The following is a 16,352-nucleotide window of genomic DNA, read 5'->3' on the forward strand; positions in this document are numbered from 1 at the left end:
GGGTACCTCCTTATCTACAAACGTCTTATCTCTGGGAACATCCAAAACATTTTCCCACCTGACTACCTCAGACCCTCCAGCTTCCTGGGGACCTACCAGGGACTCGCCATGGCTCATCTGCCTCTCATGCTCCAGCCCTCCCCTCCTTGGGTTTTATGTCTCAGCTTGGACATAAAATCCTAGAGGCTTCACTCCATCCAGGCTATAAAAATCTCAGCTCAGCGTGTGAGGGCCTTTGTCACCTGGAGCTGAGCAAGGTGAAAAAGGTGATAAAGGCCCAAAAAGCAAGAGAGGAGGAAACAGGGAGAGGGCGAATCAGGAAGTGGGGTCCTTCCAGGCCTACAGTTGGCTCTCAACAAGTCCTTTTGGACCCAGTAAATCTGTGTTCAACTCTGGGACACACAAAGGAGATGTGCTCTGGACTGGAAGACAATTCTTGGATGCAGCCCACCCAGGGTTCCCATCCCGGCTCCGCCACTTTCTGGCTGTATGCCCTTGGATACACTTCCCCTTGGGAAAGTAGTGTGCCTTCCCCATGAGGCGATTGGGGGGCTCTAAGACATGTCCCCTGAGGGAACCAACCCCGTGCTGGTACACAGAAAGTGCTCAATAAATGTGAACTCATTTTCCCTCCCTGCCTCCAATTAGAAAAGGCTGTCTCATTATTGAGACTACCTAAATGAAAGAATCCAGGTATAAGAGAAGCTCTGTCCTTCAGGGAGGATGGGCTGAACCCTCAAGTAAGAAAAGAAACGAACTTTGTTGAATATATTACTTCATGTTTTTAAGGAACCATTCATTCATTCATTCATTCAACAAATATTTGCTGAGCATCTAATGTGCAGCAAGCATTGTCCCACGCACAGCTGATGTGCTTCCTTGTTCTAAGCACTACACGGCCTTCAACAGTTACTGCCCCTAAAATGCTTTTCGTCCAGGGTCTTGTCTCTGTCTCTGGAAAGGAAGAGGGCAGTATTCCACTTGCCATCATCTAGGCCTTAGAGTTCAGGGAATAGGAGGTAGCCCGAAGCTGATGAGGACAGATTATAATGACACCCGCAAACAAAAAGCGAGGTTGGTAGACAAGTGAGCCAATAAGCATACAGGAGACTCCCTAAAAGATGGGACAACAATATCCACTCCTCCAAGCTGTCATGCCAGAAACCTGACCCCAACTCTAAGCTCACCAACATGACGGTCTACACAGATCAACATTCTGCCATCTTCCCTGTGGTGAAGGAGTATTCCTTTTTCATTTTCAATCTGTTGTCCTGGTACTTCTGTAAAATGCACAGACAGTGTGCTTGAATGCTACAGTGAAGTCCAACCGTTTTCAATAGAAGTTTCTAAATACTCTCAATGTGGGTATTTATCTCACTGCCAGTGAGCACCAGTGATTCACAAACTGGCACCAATCTATGAACCACACTTTGGGGAGGACTGATGTAGTTAATCCCATGGGCCATCCAAAATATAGCATGATAAACGTTGCAAACAAATGCAAGAAATGGAATTGTAAAGGTCAACTTACTTGCTGATGGCTGAAATTTGATCAGATCTTGCAAGTCGGTAGAAATCTGGAATACGTGGCTATAGAACTGCTGGACTGAATTCTTCAGGCCAGATATGTCTCTGGAATGTGACCGGAGTGTCCCATTCATCTGCCTGACACAACTCCAGAGGCTGTTGACATGCTTGTTGAGCCCATCCTTGATCCTCTGAAGACTTCCTGAGATGGAGTCCAGCTTGCTGCAGGTTTTCTCCATTTGAGATACCCTGCTCTCAACCACAGAGACATCCCTCCGGACCCCGTGCGTGTTTTCCCTACAAGTGTTCAGCTCAGAGAGGACCCGGTTCTGCAGGTGCTGCCACCTCTCCTCCAGCTGGCTGCAGCAATGAGCCTTGGGGTCCCAGGGAGATGGGAGGGGCTCCACTGTCCTTCCTTGCTCGCCCCCCTTAGGAAACCCACCCAATGCAGCACTTTTACCTTCTCTACAGCTGCTCAGCTCATTCTGCAGATGATTCACATCGTCCTCTGTGTGGTTTAGTTGAGAATAAAGAAAATTAAAATCCTGTTGAAGTTTCTGGATGCTACGTTCAGTTTCTTGAAACTTCCTATGCATCGTGTCATTCAGAGATTTCAAAAGGTTCAAACTATCACCCGTTATGTGGTCTTCTCCATTTGACAAAGTATCTTCTATGCCATGAGGCTCTCTCTGAAAGTTCTGCCGGCAAATATCCTCAACAACTTGAACTTTGTTCTTCAGGTGACTTAACTCTATCATGACCTGTTTGTTCCCAGCCCCTGACACACCCGGTAAGGCTGAGGCTGGGGGGCTGAGTTCTGCCTCAGTGCTGTTGGCCACCTCCAGGAGAACACTCCCCAGGCGCTCTTCCAAAGACTGTATTTTCTGATCAAGAAGTTGCTTCAGGTCATCTACCTCACCATTAATGGTCCCCCGAAGGGTTTCTTCAATGTAAAAGCAATGTTCTTCCGCGTTCTTCTCTGTCACATTGATCCTTGCATCTAGTTCATTCCATCTGGCATCAAAGTCCACATCTGGCTCTGGAACTACAAGGCGGTCAAATTCATTGTCCAGTCGTGCATTCAGCATTCTGGTGGCTTCAGCAACTCTTTCAATTTTCTGGTCTAACATCTTGATCTGTTGCCCAAAGTCACCATTCTTTTCACCACCACAGCAATTTGACTGAGCTGAAGGATCTTGTACCCGGGCTCGAAGATCATTTATTTCTTTTTTCAGGTTTGTTTCCTTCTCTCCTATAAGCTCAATCACTCCTAGGTAGCTGCTCCCATAGTCATCACACTGCTGTTGGAGACCAATCAGCTTGTACTCACATGAGTTCTTCAGATCGGCCAGCTTTCTGTCCATTCCCTCCATGAGCTCCTCTCTCAGGGCATCAATCTTACTATCGACATAGGCTTGGTAGAGCTCATTGGTCGTCATGGTCACTGTAGGGCCCTGGGCAGCCTCCTGGAGCTGTTTGAGCTGTCCTTCATACCCCTTTACCTTCCCATCCAGCTCTTCCAGCTTGTCACTCTTGTTCTTCAGAGCATCCTTGACCTCAGCCAATTCAGACTTGATGTCCTTCATGCCAGATCCCTTATTGTTGAGGACATCAGGAAGCTGGATGGTCTCTGTGTCTCCACCAACGGCACTGTCAGGCACCGGCTGGGGGTGCAGATTACTGAGCCACGATGCCAGCATTTTGCTAGCATCGTCCTGAATGGCATGCTTGAGGTTTTCATTCACTCCAGCAATGGAAGACTGGAGATCAAGAACTGTTCTTGTGAGTCGGAGAACCTTCTCTTCAAGCACCTGGATTTTCTGTTCCTGAAGTTCCTGTGGCTCCTGTTTGGGATCTACCGTTTGGCTTGGTTCCGCTGCACGAGTTGGTGACAAAGTCTTCTTGGGCTCTGAGACTTGGCTTGGTTCATTATCTGTTACAAAGGAAGAGTTGGATATGACTTAACACGTTCTACCATTTCCCATTTTCTGCAAAGCCAATAAACAGGGTACTTGAGGAATACACTTAAGCCTTCACTTATAGATCCCCTCTAACCACAGGCAATCGTGGTAGAGCGAAAAAGACAGTGGGCTTTGAGTTAAAGAGACCTCCCCTTGCAGTCTGGCTCTGCTGTTTACTGTCTGCCCTTGAGCAAGTTAATTAACTTCTGTGAACTATAATCCCCTCATCTCTGAAGCAGAGGTACTATCTTCCCTCCTAGGGTTAAGAGAATATGTACATGGCACATAATAGACGGTCAGTGGTTTCTTGCACCCTAAAGGGAAATATTCTTAATCTACTCTGTCATATGGACACATTGTTCCCACATTAGTGAGCAGCAGCTACACCCCAATGATTGGCTCTGTTCTATAAAACCACAAGAAGCCACTTTAGCAAGATCCACCCATTAGCTGTTGGGTGGTATGATATCATACAAGCAGTAAGTTATCCCCCAAGCAACTCCTAAATGTTCTTTTACTTTTATTAGCATCGCTAGGCTAAAGGAGTCTCATAGACATTGTTTACCACCATTATGCAGTTCGGGAAACTAAAAGCAAAAGAGAAATACAGCAGTGATTCTGTTGGCATCTCCTAACAATAAAGCCACATGGTCATATAGACTAAGATTCACTAAATCAAAGAATATAAACATTGAATTTTTGATAATCTGAGAAATATACCTCCAAGGAAATAGTCTAAAAGAAAGAAAAAAAGTTATAAGGATGATTGTGATGAGTCATAAAAATGAAAATAAAGTGACAGATAGATTGTTGAACTCGACAAAAAGAAAATTACTGAAACCTGAGGCAATAGGAGATTAGAAGCAAACCATGCCCCCTGAACACACAGTAGGATACAAGGAATACTAGAAAGAGCTAACAGGGGCACCTGGGTGGCTCAGTCAGTTAAACCTCTGACTCTTGATTTCAGCCCAGGTCATGATCTCAGGGTCCTGGGATTGAGACCCACGTTGGGCTCCCTGCTCCGTGAAGAGTCTGCTTATCTCCCTCTCCCCTTGCCCCTCCCACTGCTCGCTCGCTCTCTCTCTGAAAGGAATAAATCTTAAAAAAAAAAAAAAAAAAAGGAGGGGCTAACATTGACAAGCCTACACAGATGATATGGAGACTATCTTGACAGGTGGAAAAAGTCAAACACAATATAGATGAAAATGAAGTAAAATGCATTAAGGTACACTGAACAAACACTAGAAGTAAATGTAGAACGTTGCAGATATTTGAGTTTACTGTTGTTTTTTCCTCCCTTAAACTTTTGTACACAATCATAACCACAGCTATTATTCATTAAAATCAACTTAGTGTTAAAACCAAGACTGGAATTCAGATGGCCAAACTCCCAAGCAGAGAACTATAAAGAATACTTTATTTTCCACACTGAAAAATTTGTTCTACCTCAAGCCACTAGGAGAAAAAAACAAACTGTTGAATCACATACAGATGAAATGCCATTCTGAGCAAAGGAAATAAAAGGAAAGGGCAGGAGACGGGGGGAGAATCAGAATGTAAGGAAATGCTTCTTTTCCATACTCCTGGTGACTATGGAAACTGCTACAACTTTTTGGAAGGATAATTTGGCAGTATGTATCAAAATCTCAGAATCCTTTTGCCCCTGACATTACACTTCTAGTAAATAATCAAGGATGAATCTAAAATATTAAGAGGAAAAAATGTTTATTCAAATAGTATCTATAATACTGAAAAACTGCAAACGACCTAAGTGACCAGTAGTAGGGGATTGTGTTCAAATAATCACACTCTCAAAAGCCATTAAATGATATTGTAAATTATTTAATGAGCTGTTGTTCATTATAGATTAAGTTAAAAAATAAGTTCTAAAAATAGCATGTCCTTGGGGCACCTGGGTAGCTCAGTCGGTTAAGCTTCTGACTTCCTCTCAGGTCACTATTTCAGGGTCCTGGGAAAGAGCCCCATGAACCCCACGTCAAGCTCTGTGCTCAGCGGGGAGTCCGCTTCTCCCTCTCCCCCCTCCCCCTCCCTCTGCTTGTGCTCACTCTCGAGTGCGCACACGCACTCTCTCTCTCAAGTAAATAAAATCTTTAAAAAAATAGTGTGTTCTTTATAATGACAGTGGATTAAGGATAAGCATTTCCTTTTCATTCCCTTTTGAAATCCCACTAAAACGACAAAACAAAACAAAAAACAGAACAACCATGTCACGTATAAAAAATTAGGAATCAGAATGGTTTTGGACATTTTAACAACTGTATTGAAAGCTAGAAGAAAATTGAGTGATGCTTTCAAAATTCTGAAGGAAAATTATTTCAAATCTAGAATTCTAAAGGTAGAATTAAAATATTTTCAGATTATAAAATAATAGAAAGTGTACCTCCCATACAATCTTCTCATAAAACTACTGGAGGATGTGCTTTACCAAAACAAGGGAGTAAGTTGAGAACAAGCAGGGGGTACAGGAAAGAGGGGATCAATGGGAGAGAGACAAGTGAAGATCACAGGCTGGCAGCTGTGAACAAGGAAAAGAAGCTGACCAGGTGGGGCAGGTGAGAAAGCTCTAGGAGGATGCTTCAGGAAGATGACACTGATGTGTCTGAACATAATGAAATGACATCTAGATAATCACCCAGAGGAGAGTTTGGGTTGAAATAAGGACAAAGACATAAAAAACAAAACAAAGGAAAATATAAGACAAATACAAACTCTAAAGAAACCATAAAGCTGTATAGGAAAGGCAACAGATTCATAGTATACTACATGGCTCAGCTGTAAACATTATCTATACAGTTACTACAATGTAAACAATATGTATTAAATAAATTAAAAACCTGGTATAAACTGTACAGAAAGGATGAGGGTATGGGAGCCATGTGCTGGAAAGCAGACGAAAAGGAGTCAAACCCTCACCTTCCATAATGAGAGGTCAATAGATATGGAGGTGAGTTCCAACAGACAATCTAAACAGTTTAAAGGAATTACCTCCGAGAAGGGAAAACAGGGGAGAAGGAGGGTCACTGTTCTCCTAATAGTCCTTTTAAGCTATTCGACTCAGTAAACTACATACAGGCTTAAGCTTTTATAAAGTAAAAATGAAACAAAAGTAAACTATTATGATCCAACAGACCCCTTTGTGTGTCCCCATCATATTATCTATGATGACTTATTGTAATTACTTGTCTGATGTTTGCCTTCTCTGAGTTCAGGGACTGTCTGCCCTATTTTTCACTTTTCCCAAGTATCTAGGATAGAGCCTGCCAGATATAGAAGCTCAATAAATATTTGTGGGATGAATAAATGAATTTTTCTTTAACAAAATGTATGTGCAGACATAGGAAAGAGAGTAATGTGTGATAACAAAATGTTAGCAGTAGTTATCATATGGCAGTGAGATTATGTGTAACTAAGTATTTCCCTATAACTTTATAAACACTCTTTAATTGATATGCATTACTTTTTTCATAAAAATTATTTTAAAATTTTACAGACAATATTGGGAAACACTACAAGTTTCAAAATTGACAATACTTCATGGGAAAATACAATAATTTATTTTATTTTATTTATTTATTTCAGAGAGAGAGAGAATGAGAGATAGAAAGCACAAGAGGGTAGAGGGTCAGAGGGAGAAGCAGACTCCCTGCCGAGCAGGGAGCCCGATGTGGGACTCGATCCCAGGACTCCAGGATCATGACCTGAGCCGAAGGCAGTCGCTTAACCAACTGAGCCACCCAGGTGCCCGAAAATAAAATCATTTAAAGACAACCATCAAATTAATGAGAAAACCTAGGTTACGTTTATTCTCACTCAACCTAAGAAAGAGGAAAGATAAAAGGACAATTTTTATCCATAGAAGTCAGTCACTTAATGTTAAACTTAAAAGCAAAGGTGAAAATTATCACTGCTTTCTGAGTTATTCACTGAATTTGTGCTACTTCAAAAAAATTTAGAAACAAATTTAAGAACAACTTCACTGGATGCCTCTCTGTCTTAGCTTTGCAAATATCTCACCCCAAACAGAATGACAATGATTCTAATTTACCTATTTAAAAAAACAACAATTTAGTTCCTTCAAATTCAGATTTATGGGAGCTTGTAGATGAAAAGCAGGAACAAACAAATCATCACTACATCTGAATCTCTTTTCAAATGTTCTGCACACTACACCAGTCTGAAACCATCCCCTACACTGATTGCTAAGTCCTTGGCTTTCACAAGTTGGCCCTAACAAAGCAATTTACTTGCAAAAGAAAAGATCTGTACTCTAATTGCTGCTGCTTTTGCAAATAACTTTGCATGCCACATGTGTCTACTGCAGGCATATATGCGTGTTACTTGAACCTTGGAGAGATCGCCGTTGAAAATCATAAATCCTACTGTCTGCAGGAGCACTGGAAAGATCAGAGGTGGTCACCCACAGCAAAGTACAAAGAAGTTACCTGTGGCTTTCTTCATGCTATTTCGAGGCCGGGCGGGCGTGGGGCGGGGAGTCTTCACAGGGTCCCTGGGACCTTCCTGGCAGTCTCCCCCTCTAAAGCCGGGGCAGCACCTCCATTCCAACTGTGTCACTGTCTTGTACTTGGTGACGTATCTGGGTCTGAAGTTCACACGATACCTGCCAAAGAAAAGCGTGGCATCTCTCTTCACTGGTGGCTGCAGTCGCCAGAGCCCCTGGCCCTCCCTGACTTGGACCCGAATGAACAGGATCCAAGCCCCTGTCTACTTTCTCCAAGCTGACCCAGAGGGGACGACTGGTCTCTTCAGTCCAGCCCTGACCCCCTGGGGTTCACCCCAAATCAGACTGGCCTCCTTCCATCTCTTAGACCCTCCCACACCCAGCTCCCCTCCCACGGACGGTCGTGAGATCAAACCCCCTGTTGCGCTCCACGCTGGGCATGGAGCCTGCTTAAGATTCTCTCCCTCTTCCTCTGCCCCTCCCTGTCCTCTCTCTAAAAAAAAAAAAAAAAAAAAAGTACATGTTCCCCCCATACATGCGCATATCACACTGAGACTCGTGATAAGCTATAAAGTCCTCCAGACCCAGGGCTGGGCCTGGAGCAGAGAGTGGCAATCCAGCAGCCCCTGGACACTCAGAGGGATGGATGCAGGAATCCAACACCCCCGGGTGCCCCTGCTCACAGCACAGAGGCAAGCTGCTCCTTAACTTATCCGAACTTCTACTTCCAGCTTGGAATCATGGCTCTCTAGAACATCTTCCCTCTCTCTTCATTGTGAACACCAGCACTAGCAGCTGCCCTTCTCTTTGAGGGCCAATTTCCAGAAAGGAATCAGCTCTCTATCACTTCCCTAGCACTGCTGTGTGCTGCTCAGGGGAGAGTTGGGGGGCCCATGGGGCCTGGGGCCAGCCAGGTGACTCCATCGCAGGCACCCACCTTGTAGTGGGTGGAGTTCAAAGTCACATTCCTGAGAAAATTGCAAATTACTAAATGTAACGGGTTTTTGGCCCCTGAGGGTCAAAACCATGACCCCTAAAACCTCATGTATAAGGAACTCTCCCACCAACAGGACCCCAGGTGACCCTCTGGGCCCTGGGGACAGTACTGTCCCAAGCATTACTGTCCCAACACCTATCGCTGTCCCAGTTCCACTGACCCTTCTAGGGCAGTGGTTCGCAACACTGGCCAGGCATCAGAATCACCAGCAACTGTAAAGAACTGCCAACCCAATGCCCCTGTCTCACTCTCAGAGGTTCTGATTTAATTGGTCTGCAGTGGGACCTGGATGCACAGATTTTGAGAAGCTCCAGAGAGAGATTTTTTTCAAGGAAAACAGAAGAGAAAGCCCAATGAATGAAACAGAAAAGAAGGGTGGGGCAAGACCTCCCTTCTAGGCTCTTAGTTCCCTGGTATTGCCACCACACCCCCCATTAAGACCCAACTATTTAGTTTCCCCTTTTCACAAATGGGAAAACAGAGGCTCACTCAGGTCAAGTGACCTGTCCAAGTTCCAACGGTCAATAAGGGCCAGGGCTGGGATTTAAACCCAAGTGTTCTCTCCTGCACCCCAGACGGCCCTCCCAGCACACAGAAGCAGTGACTCCAGAGATTGCCTTAAATTTGAAGCAACCGCACCCACCCAGAGATGTTCCACAAGCCCTACAAGTTTGGGTCAGCGGGTAGCTGCCATCCCCATTCAGCAAACACTTGTCCGAGCATCTGACCGGGGCCAGGTGCACACCAGCCCCCAGACCCCGAGCACCCCACCTACCAAAAGAATTCCCTGTGTGGTCCTAGAAGCGATAAAAAAGAAAGAAAGAAAGAAGATTCCACTTCATTGTTTTGCATGCTCAAGTATAGCATAATGCTGCAAAAATGTGTAATCTCAGAAAACCTTGGTTCCTCTGAGCATTTAAGACTGAATGTGAAAATGTGTTTGCGCTTGGGTGTTGTACGTGAGCCAGCAGATGACAGCCCACAGCAAACCCTTCTGGATGTTGGCTGAGTGGGACCAGGAGAGCAAAACCTGAGGCTGGAGTCCGACTCCCTCCCCACCCGGAGGCCCTGGCTCCAACTGCTGAGCTGAGTGTAAGAAAGTGTTCGCTCTTTCAACACACCTCATTATTTTCTTTAAAGGCAGTTAGCAGTTTGGAGCCAGCTCATAACTTAGGAAAGTTCCCTGGAGTTCCTGTCTTCCTCTCCAGCCCCACACACATCCCCCACCTCCACCCTCCACCCTAATCGGCTGCCTGTAGGCTTTTAGGCTGGCGGCGCCGAGTTCAGGTGGGCAGCATTTCTGACAGAATGGTGAGTCCAGCATGTGGAAGAGGCCTCCCTGGCTAGCGGTGACAGCTGGAAGCCATCAGGCGGCCACCTCCAGCCGTGGGAAAGCTCACATTCCGGCTGCTCCGTGCACCAGGACAGGGGTCCCAGAGGCGACTACGGGTCCTCAGGCCTCGATGGCGGGGTGGGGCGGGGGGAGAGGTAGGGTTGTGCATGCGGCCCCCCCAGCTTTCCCGGGATTTTCCCTGCAGAAATGGGGCTCCCGCCTCCACGAGAGCCAGCCAAGAGGTTTTCCAGAGGATGGGAGGAACGCAGCAGGATTCCTGGGCCCTCCTTCCAACCCTCGGTGCTCTGCAGGACAATATCCTGGCCAGGGAGCTTTAAAAAAAAAAATGCCCAGGTCTTTATGTTCAAAATTCTAATTTAGCTGGCCTGGGGCCAGGGATGCCCAGGCATCTGTACCTTTCAAAAACTCCCCCAGTAATTGTCAAGTGCAGCCAGAGTTGAGACGTGCAGCCCAAAACTCAGGGCACCCATCAGCCTTCCTTCCTCATAGGAGCCGGGAGCCTCTGAGGCAACCAAGGGCTAGACAGCCAGGCAGGGGGAGTGAACTGACCCAAAGCAGCCCAAGTGTTACCCTAAGAACCCCTGGGTTGTAAGCGCACAGGAGGCGCCCCATGGACACTTACTGAATCAGCTAACTGCACCCCGCTGGGGGTGGCCAAGCAGAAGGACCAACAGCCCAAGGGACAGAGTCAAGGCGGTGCTGGGCTGGAGCTGGAAGGCTGACTCGGCTGCAGCCTTGGCTTCCATCCCAGTCTTGGGTAGAGACTGTAACAAAATCCTGTCCCTCAAGGGAGCCCTGTCCACAGCTGCCTCCACAGCTGCCTCGGGCACTCCCGGGGGTCCCTGGGGGCTGCAGCAGCACACTGCCCCACCGCCCCAGCCCACCCCAATCTCTGCCAGTGCTCTTCGTCCCATCCTCTCAACTCTCCTCCCCTTCCTCGCCCTCTAAAACCCTTTTGGGGTGGGGGGTGGTGAAACAAGGGTTCACCATTTTTATGAGTTCAACCACCATTCAAGACATCAGGTCAACCCAGAAGATTCTACTGAGAAGGAAGGCGGCAAGGAGGACTAGAAAAGTTGAATCAGAGTTCAGGGACCATAGGACTTGAAATGTCCCTATTAAAACAAAATGTGACAAAATGACTGCCTCCATCTGACATCACCCCCTTCCCCCACAGAAAGACTCCTTCCCACTGACAGGAGGTGAGGCTTCTTTCATAACATGCCTCTATTCACACTTGTTCAGTGTCCTCATTTTTAAACACAGCGTCTGTCCTAGTGCAGGTGCTCAACAAACAATGAACATCAGTCAATAATTGATTAATCAAACAGTAATTTAATGATACTAAGTCTACTTTTGATGAGGTTTGGGGGAATCCAATGTCCATATTAAAAGCCCCAAGTGCTCCTCAGTTCTAACCCCAGCAGATGTGAATTCCAGAGCCTCCCCAGAACCAAATCAAGCTCCAGAGTCCTTGGGTCACCAGAAGGTGACCTCGAGTTGTGTTGTCCAAGAAGATAGCCATTAATCAGGTGGGGCTTTTTAAATCTAAACTAATTACAAGTAAACAAAATTGAACATTCAGTTCCTCAGTCACCCTGACCACGTTTCAGGAGCCACCTGCAGATTAGTGTGAGCATGTCTGTCATCACAGGTGTCTCCTGGACAGGGACTCACGAGGCCACCGTGGGAGGAGCAACTGATACACCTCTGTTCATCTCCTCATTCCTACCCCACCCCCCCCTGTCTTCTTTCTCCTCCCACATCCCTCCCGCGATGCCAGTAGAAGGCTTTTCAGAAATAACCACACATCACTGGCCGAGGATCATTTCTACAAGGTAAGGACCTACAAGGTAAGGATCATTTCCCTGAATTTTGTGTTCACCTGTAACTTCTTTTTTGAATACATGCCACTAAAAGTGCACAAATCTAAACCCCTGTGCCCCTGCTGGGACAACTGCTTGACCAGGATTTCTCCCAAAAAGAGACTTTCTAGTAAATTCCTCTCTTTCTCCAAGCATTGGCTTGTCCCCAAAACCCCAGAACTAACTCTTCTTGCTTCATTCTTGTGTGTGGTCCCATACAGTATCCACTGGAATTGACTGTTAGGATGGAGAAGGAAGCCAGAAAGAAGAGGTGCCTCCCTCTCTCTGGTAGGAAGCGCCCTGGGCCTGAAGAGATAACCACCGATCTGGGACAACACCAGCACGTGCATACAAGCAAGAAGGCATTTCAGCGGGCGTCAGGACACACATCCAGGCAGATGCAGTTGGCCCACGTTCAGGAAATACTCCGAATTTTCCACCTCCAGGCACGGAATTCACTTTTCATTTTTCACTGCGGTAAATATGTATAACATATGTGTGGAATACACATAACATCAAACAAACAAGTGGGACTCCATTAGACTGAAAACTTCTGCACAGCACAGTTTCATCAATACAATGAAAGGATGAAATCACAACCGGTCCAGGGCAGACTCCTAGAGCAAAATCAGGATGGGGATGGGTGGAAAATGGGTCCAGGGGCAAGCAGAGAATGGCCAGTGCATGCTGCTGGAGAGAGAGAGAAGGAAAATCACACTCTCTTAGAAGCAAAGGGAAAGAAGTATTCCCAGTGCTGCTGAGACGGTCGAGGAACAGAAGCACTGAGAGATATTGTTTTTGAGACAAGGAGATGCTCAGTGACCTGAGCCAGTGCTGCTCAGATCAACAGAGAGAGAGGACACTGGGTTGGAATAAAGAATGAAATTAGCAAGAGGAGGTACAGTGCAGCCCCTGAAACTTCTCCCATGAAGTTTGCTTGTGATGGGAAATGAGAAATAGGGTGCTAACCAGGAGATAACAGGGGGCTGAAGAAGCATATTTCCCCCCCCCCCCCCAAGTTCAGAAAATCCTAACCAGGGAAGAGTGTTGAGAGGAAGGATAAAGCTGAGAGGGTGGTGTGGAGCCGTGGAGAAGCATTCCTGGTCCTCATCCAGGGGAGACTGCTCTGATGAATTAGCGCTGTCTGCCACGGAACAGGGTGGGTGGCGAGTGGAGCGGGATGCAAAGGGGTAACTGATTCAAACCTGGCCCCTAAAGAAAGGAAATTACCATCTTAACCATTTTTACAAGTACCGTTCAGTGGCTTTAGGTCCAATCACACTATCGTATAACCATCACCCCCAGAACTCTTTTCATCTTCCCAAACTGTAGCTCTGTACCCGTTACACACTAACTCCCTACTCCCCGCCCTCCCAACCCCTGCAACCGCCATTCCACTTCCATCCCTGTGAATCTGACCTCTCTAGGGACTTAACAGAAGTGGAATCATACAGCATCTGTCCTTTCATGACTGGCTTATTTCCCTTAGCATAATGTCCTTGTAGGAGAGAAAAACACTTTTCCTCTACCCTCTTAGGTTTGTTCCGGGTCCTGTGAATTAAATTGACAAAAGACAGGAGAAAAGATATCCAAACTGTTAATATTTTTTACATGCCTGGAGGCTTTACAGAAAAAAAGTGAAAACAAGCAGTTAGACTCAGGGGCCTATCCACCATTTTAACACAGGGTGATAAATTGTGAAGTGACTAGACCAAGGAAAAGGGGTTTAGGCTTCTAGGGGCAATAAATTATGGGAATGTTGCTAGGAAGTATATGGGGGGAACTGAGGGAAGGTAAGGGCTGTTTTAGTAAGGTTTGCTTATGCAGACTCATCTATCTAAAGTGATACGGTCATTCTCCTCATCCTGGTACAGGGGAGACAGGAACTTATAAACCTGGTTTTAGAAAGAGGGAAGACAGAGAGCTCTTCTTGTCTCTGTGTTTCCTCAACTGCCTTCAGGTCAAAATAATCAATATGCCAACGTGGCACGTTTTGGGATGGCCTGTTCTGAACTCCTTCACCCTCAAGTTTCGCCCATGTTGTAGCACAGGTCAAAGTTTCCCTGCTTTTTACACAGTAATTCACTTTTACAAAGTTTAGTCTCATGTGCTAATTTAGAGATTGATAAGACAGTAAACTAATTTTTCTAGAAACTACTTGTGACAAATGGGTTTCTTCTGGCTTCCACTGTTATTGTTTTTCTATCAGTCAGGGAGTAAATAGATGTGCTTTTTATGAAAGTAGCAACAGAAAATCAGTCAGGCAATGGAGGCTACAAAGTTTGAAACTGAAAGTGATTCCAGAACTACGTTGAAGAGAAAGAGACACTTTGCCATTTGATTTGAATCCACTCTCTCTTACTGACAATCAAACCTTGGCCATTGGAAACCATATGCATCTACAATGACAATCTCTGCAATCTGAGGAGGTGACTCTATCAAGCCAAGGTCCCTTCCAAGGCTAACTTTCCACAGGATGAAAAAGTCTCCCACATAGGACAAAGTGAAGGAACCAAAGGGCCTTCTTCCAGGTTAAAGCACATCAGACACACAAACCAAAATTCTCATCTTATCTTTTTCTGCTCAAGGACACAATTTTAATTAGATCTCTGCATGGAGACATTAATGGAAGGAAAGAAAGAGAAAATATTTTCCTTGGCTTTTAGGAAAATCCAACAAAGTGTTAAAAGCCAGAATGCTTGGGCAAATATATTTCTGAAATACAAAATGCATCTAATGAAACCAAAAGATGGATGAGCCCTGATTGAAATCAGAATATAAGATAGCTTTGTTCACTTTAAAAAAAAAATGGCACATCCTAAGACCAAAGCAAGGTGTTCAAAATGAAAACGTATACACAGGAGACTCTCCGCTTCCCCGGATGAAGGGGTTGTATTTGCCAGAGACCTTGCAATCCTAAACTGCTTATTTTTTGTTTCCTCTTGAATTAATTTCCTTATGTACTTAGAGCAGCAAGTTAGATTTTAAAACCTAGACTCCTCTTCACCCCTCAGTGGTTTGCTCCGACCACACAGCATAAGGAGTTTTCCCGCTCCATCCTGTACAATGATCCCCCCTTCACCCTGGGGACACAGTGACTCTGCCGTCCTGAAGGAAGGTGACTTGGGAGCACCGTCGCAGCTCGGTGGAGGCTGGGTCCCGACTCAGCCACAGTAGACGATGCCCACGAGAGCAGTGGGCACCTTCCTTCAGAGAAAGCGTGCGTTGCTAGAAAGGACCAGGGCTCCAAGTGCAGGGCGTGTCCAGCACCGTGAAATACAGCTTATGCATGCGCTCCTAGGAGTCCACATTCTTAGTTTTCACTTCCTGACTTTGGGAAATCCATTACAAAAGTCAAGCCACAGTGAGGAGGAGGGCCGGCCAGTGCAGGCTCACGGAGATGGCTTTCTGGAAGGCTCAGTAATCCACAATTAATGAAGGCCTGCATTCTCCCGCAGGATTCCTTCCGGGATGGTCACTGCGGCTGCAGGATGATGATTCCCCCCCACCCCACCCCCCGACACACACACAAATTCTATACCGTTCCATTCCTCACACTGACATCATGCTTCCTCGTTCCCGGAGCCAGAATCACAGGATGCTCCTCCCGCTCACTCCCCAGTGCCCTCATCCCCTGGGTTCCCACAGAGCGAGCCATGAGAACATCTGCCGGCCTCAGCCCTTCCCAGGATGCTCACCACACATATGACTTTCCATGGTTTGGGGATCCAAACCTTTCTTTCCAGAACTACCCGATAACTCTATTTTCATTATTTCCTCTTTTTTTTTTTTAAGAGGAGAAATCATTTCCTCAAATTCTCCTACGAAAGTCACAGTCATTTCAAAATCCTTTTTCCTGTGTTTCCTTTGACTTGGTTTGCACCATCCATTCCTCCCCTATAGGGATCTCCGTCCTTTGGATGAAGACCATGGATGCTGGCAAGCTTTAGACTACACCCGCGACTTGGTGAGGTCCCTGAGATGCTTAGAAAACACCCAGAGAGTAGGAATTTCTCAGCAGATACAAAACAACACCTCTTTCCTTTGGGTCAATTAATTCTCAGTAAAAGTAATAATCTGGGCATACTGCAAATACAGGAACACTTCCATTTCTTTTCTAATTTATGACCACACTGGGGAGAAAAAGGACCACAATGTTATAGTC

The 16,352-nt window shown here is 45.9% G+C and overlaps 1 protein-coding gene across 2 annotated transcripts in view; it reads right to left on the bottom strand.

Moving 5' to 3' along the window:
• Positions 1 to 16,352, bottom strand: part of EMILIN2 (elastin microfibril interfacer 2) — a 49,682-nt gene that overhangs the window by 14,471 nt on the left and 18,859 nt on the right. For both annotated transcript variants that reach the window (XM_027577323.2, XM_027577324.2), the window contains exons 3-4: positions 7,955 to 8,130; positions 1,532 to 3,460 (exon numbers count right to left, since the gene is read on the bottom strand). In XM_027577323.2, coding sequence (XP_027433124.2) covers positions 1,532 to 3,460; positions 7,955 to 8,130 — 2,105 coding nt within the window. The remainder of the gene's footprint in view (positions 1 to 1,531; positions 3,461 to 7,954; positions 8,131 to 16,352) is intronic.

This window comes from Zalophus californianus, chromosome 14 (genome assembly GCF_009762305.2).
Source record: "Zalophus californianus isolate mZalCal1 chromosome 14, mZalCal1.pri.v2, whole genome shotgun sequence".
Taxonomy (NCBI): Eukaryota; Metazoa; Chordata; class Mammalia; order Carnivora; family Otariidae; genus Zalophus; species Zalophus californianus.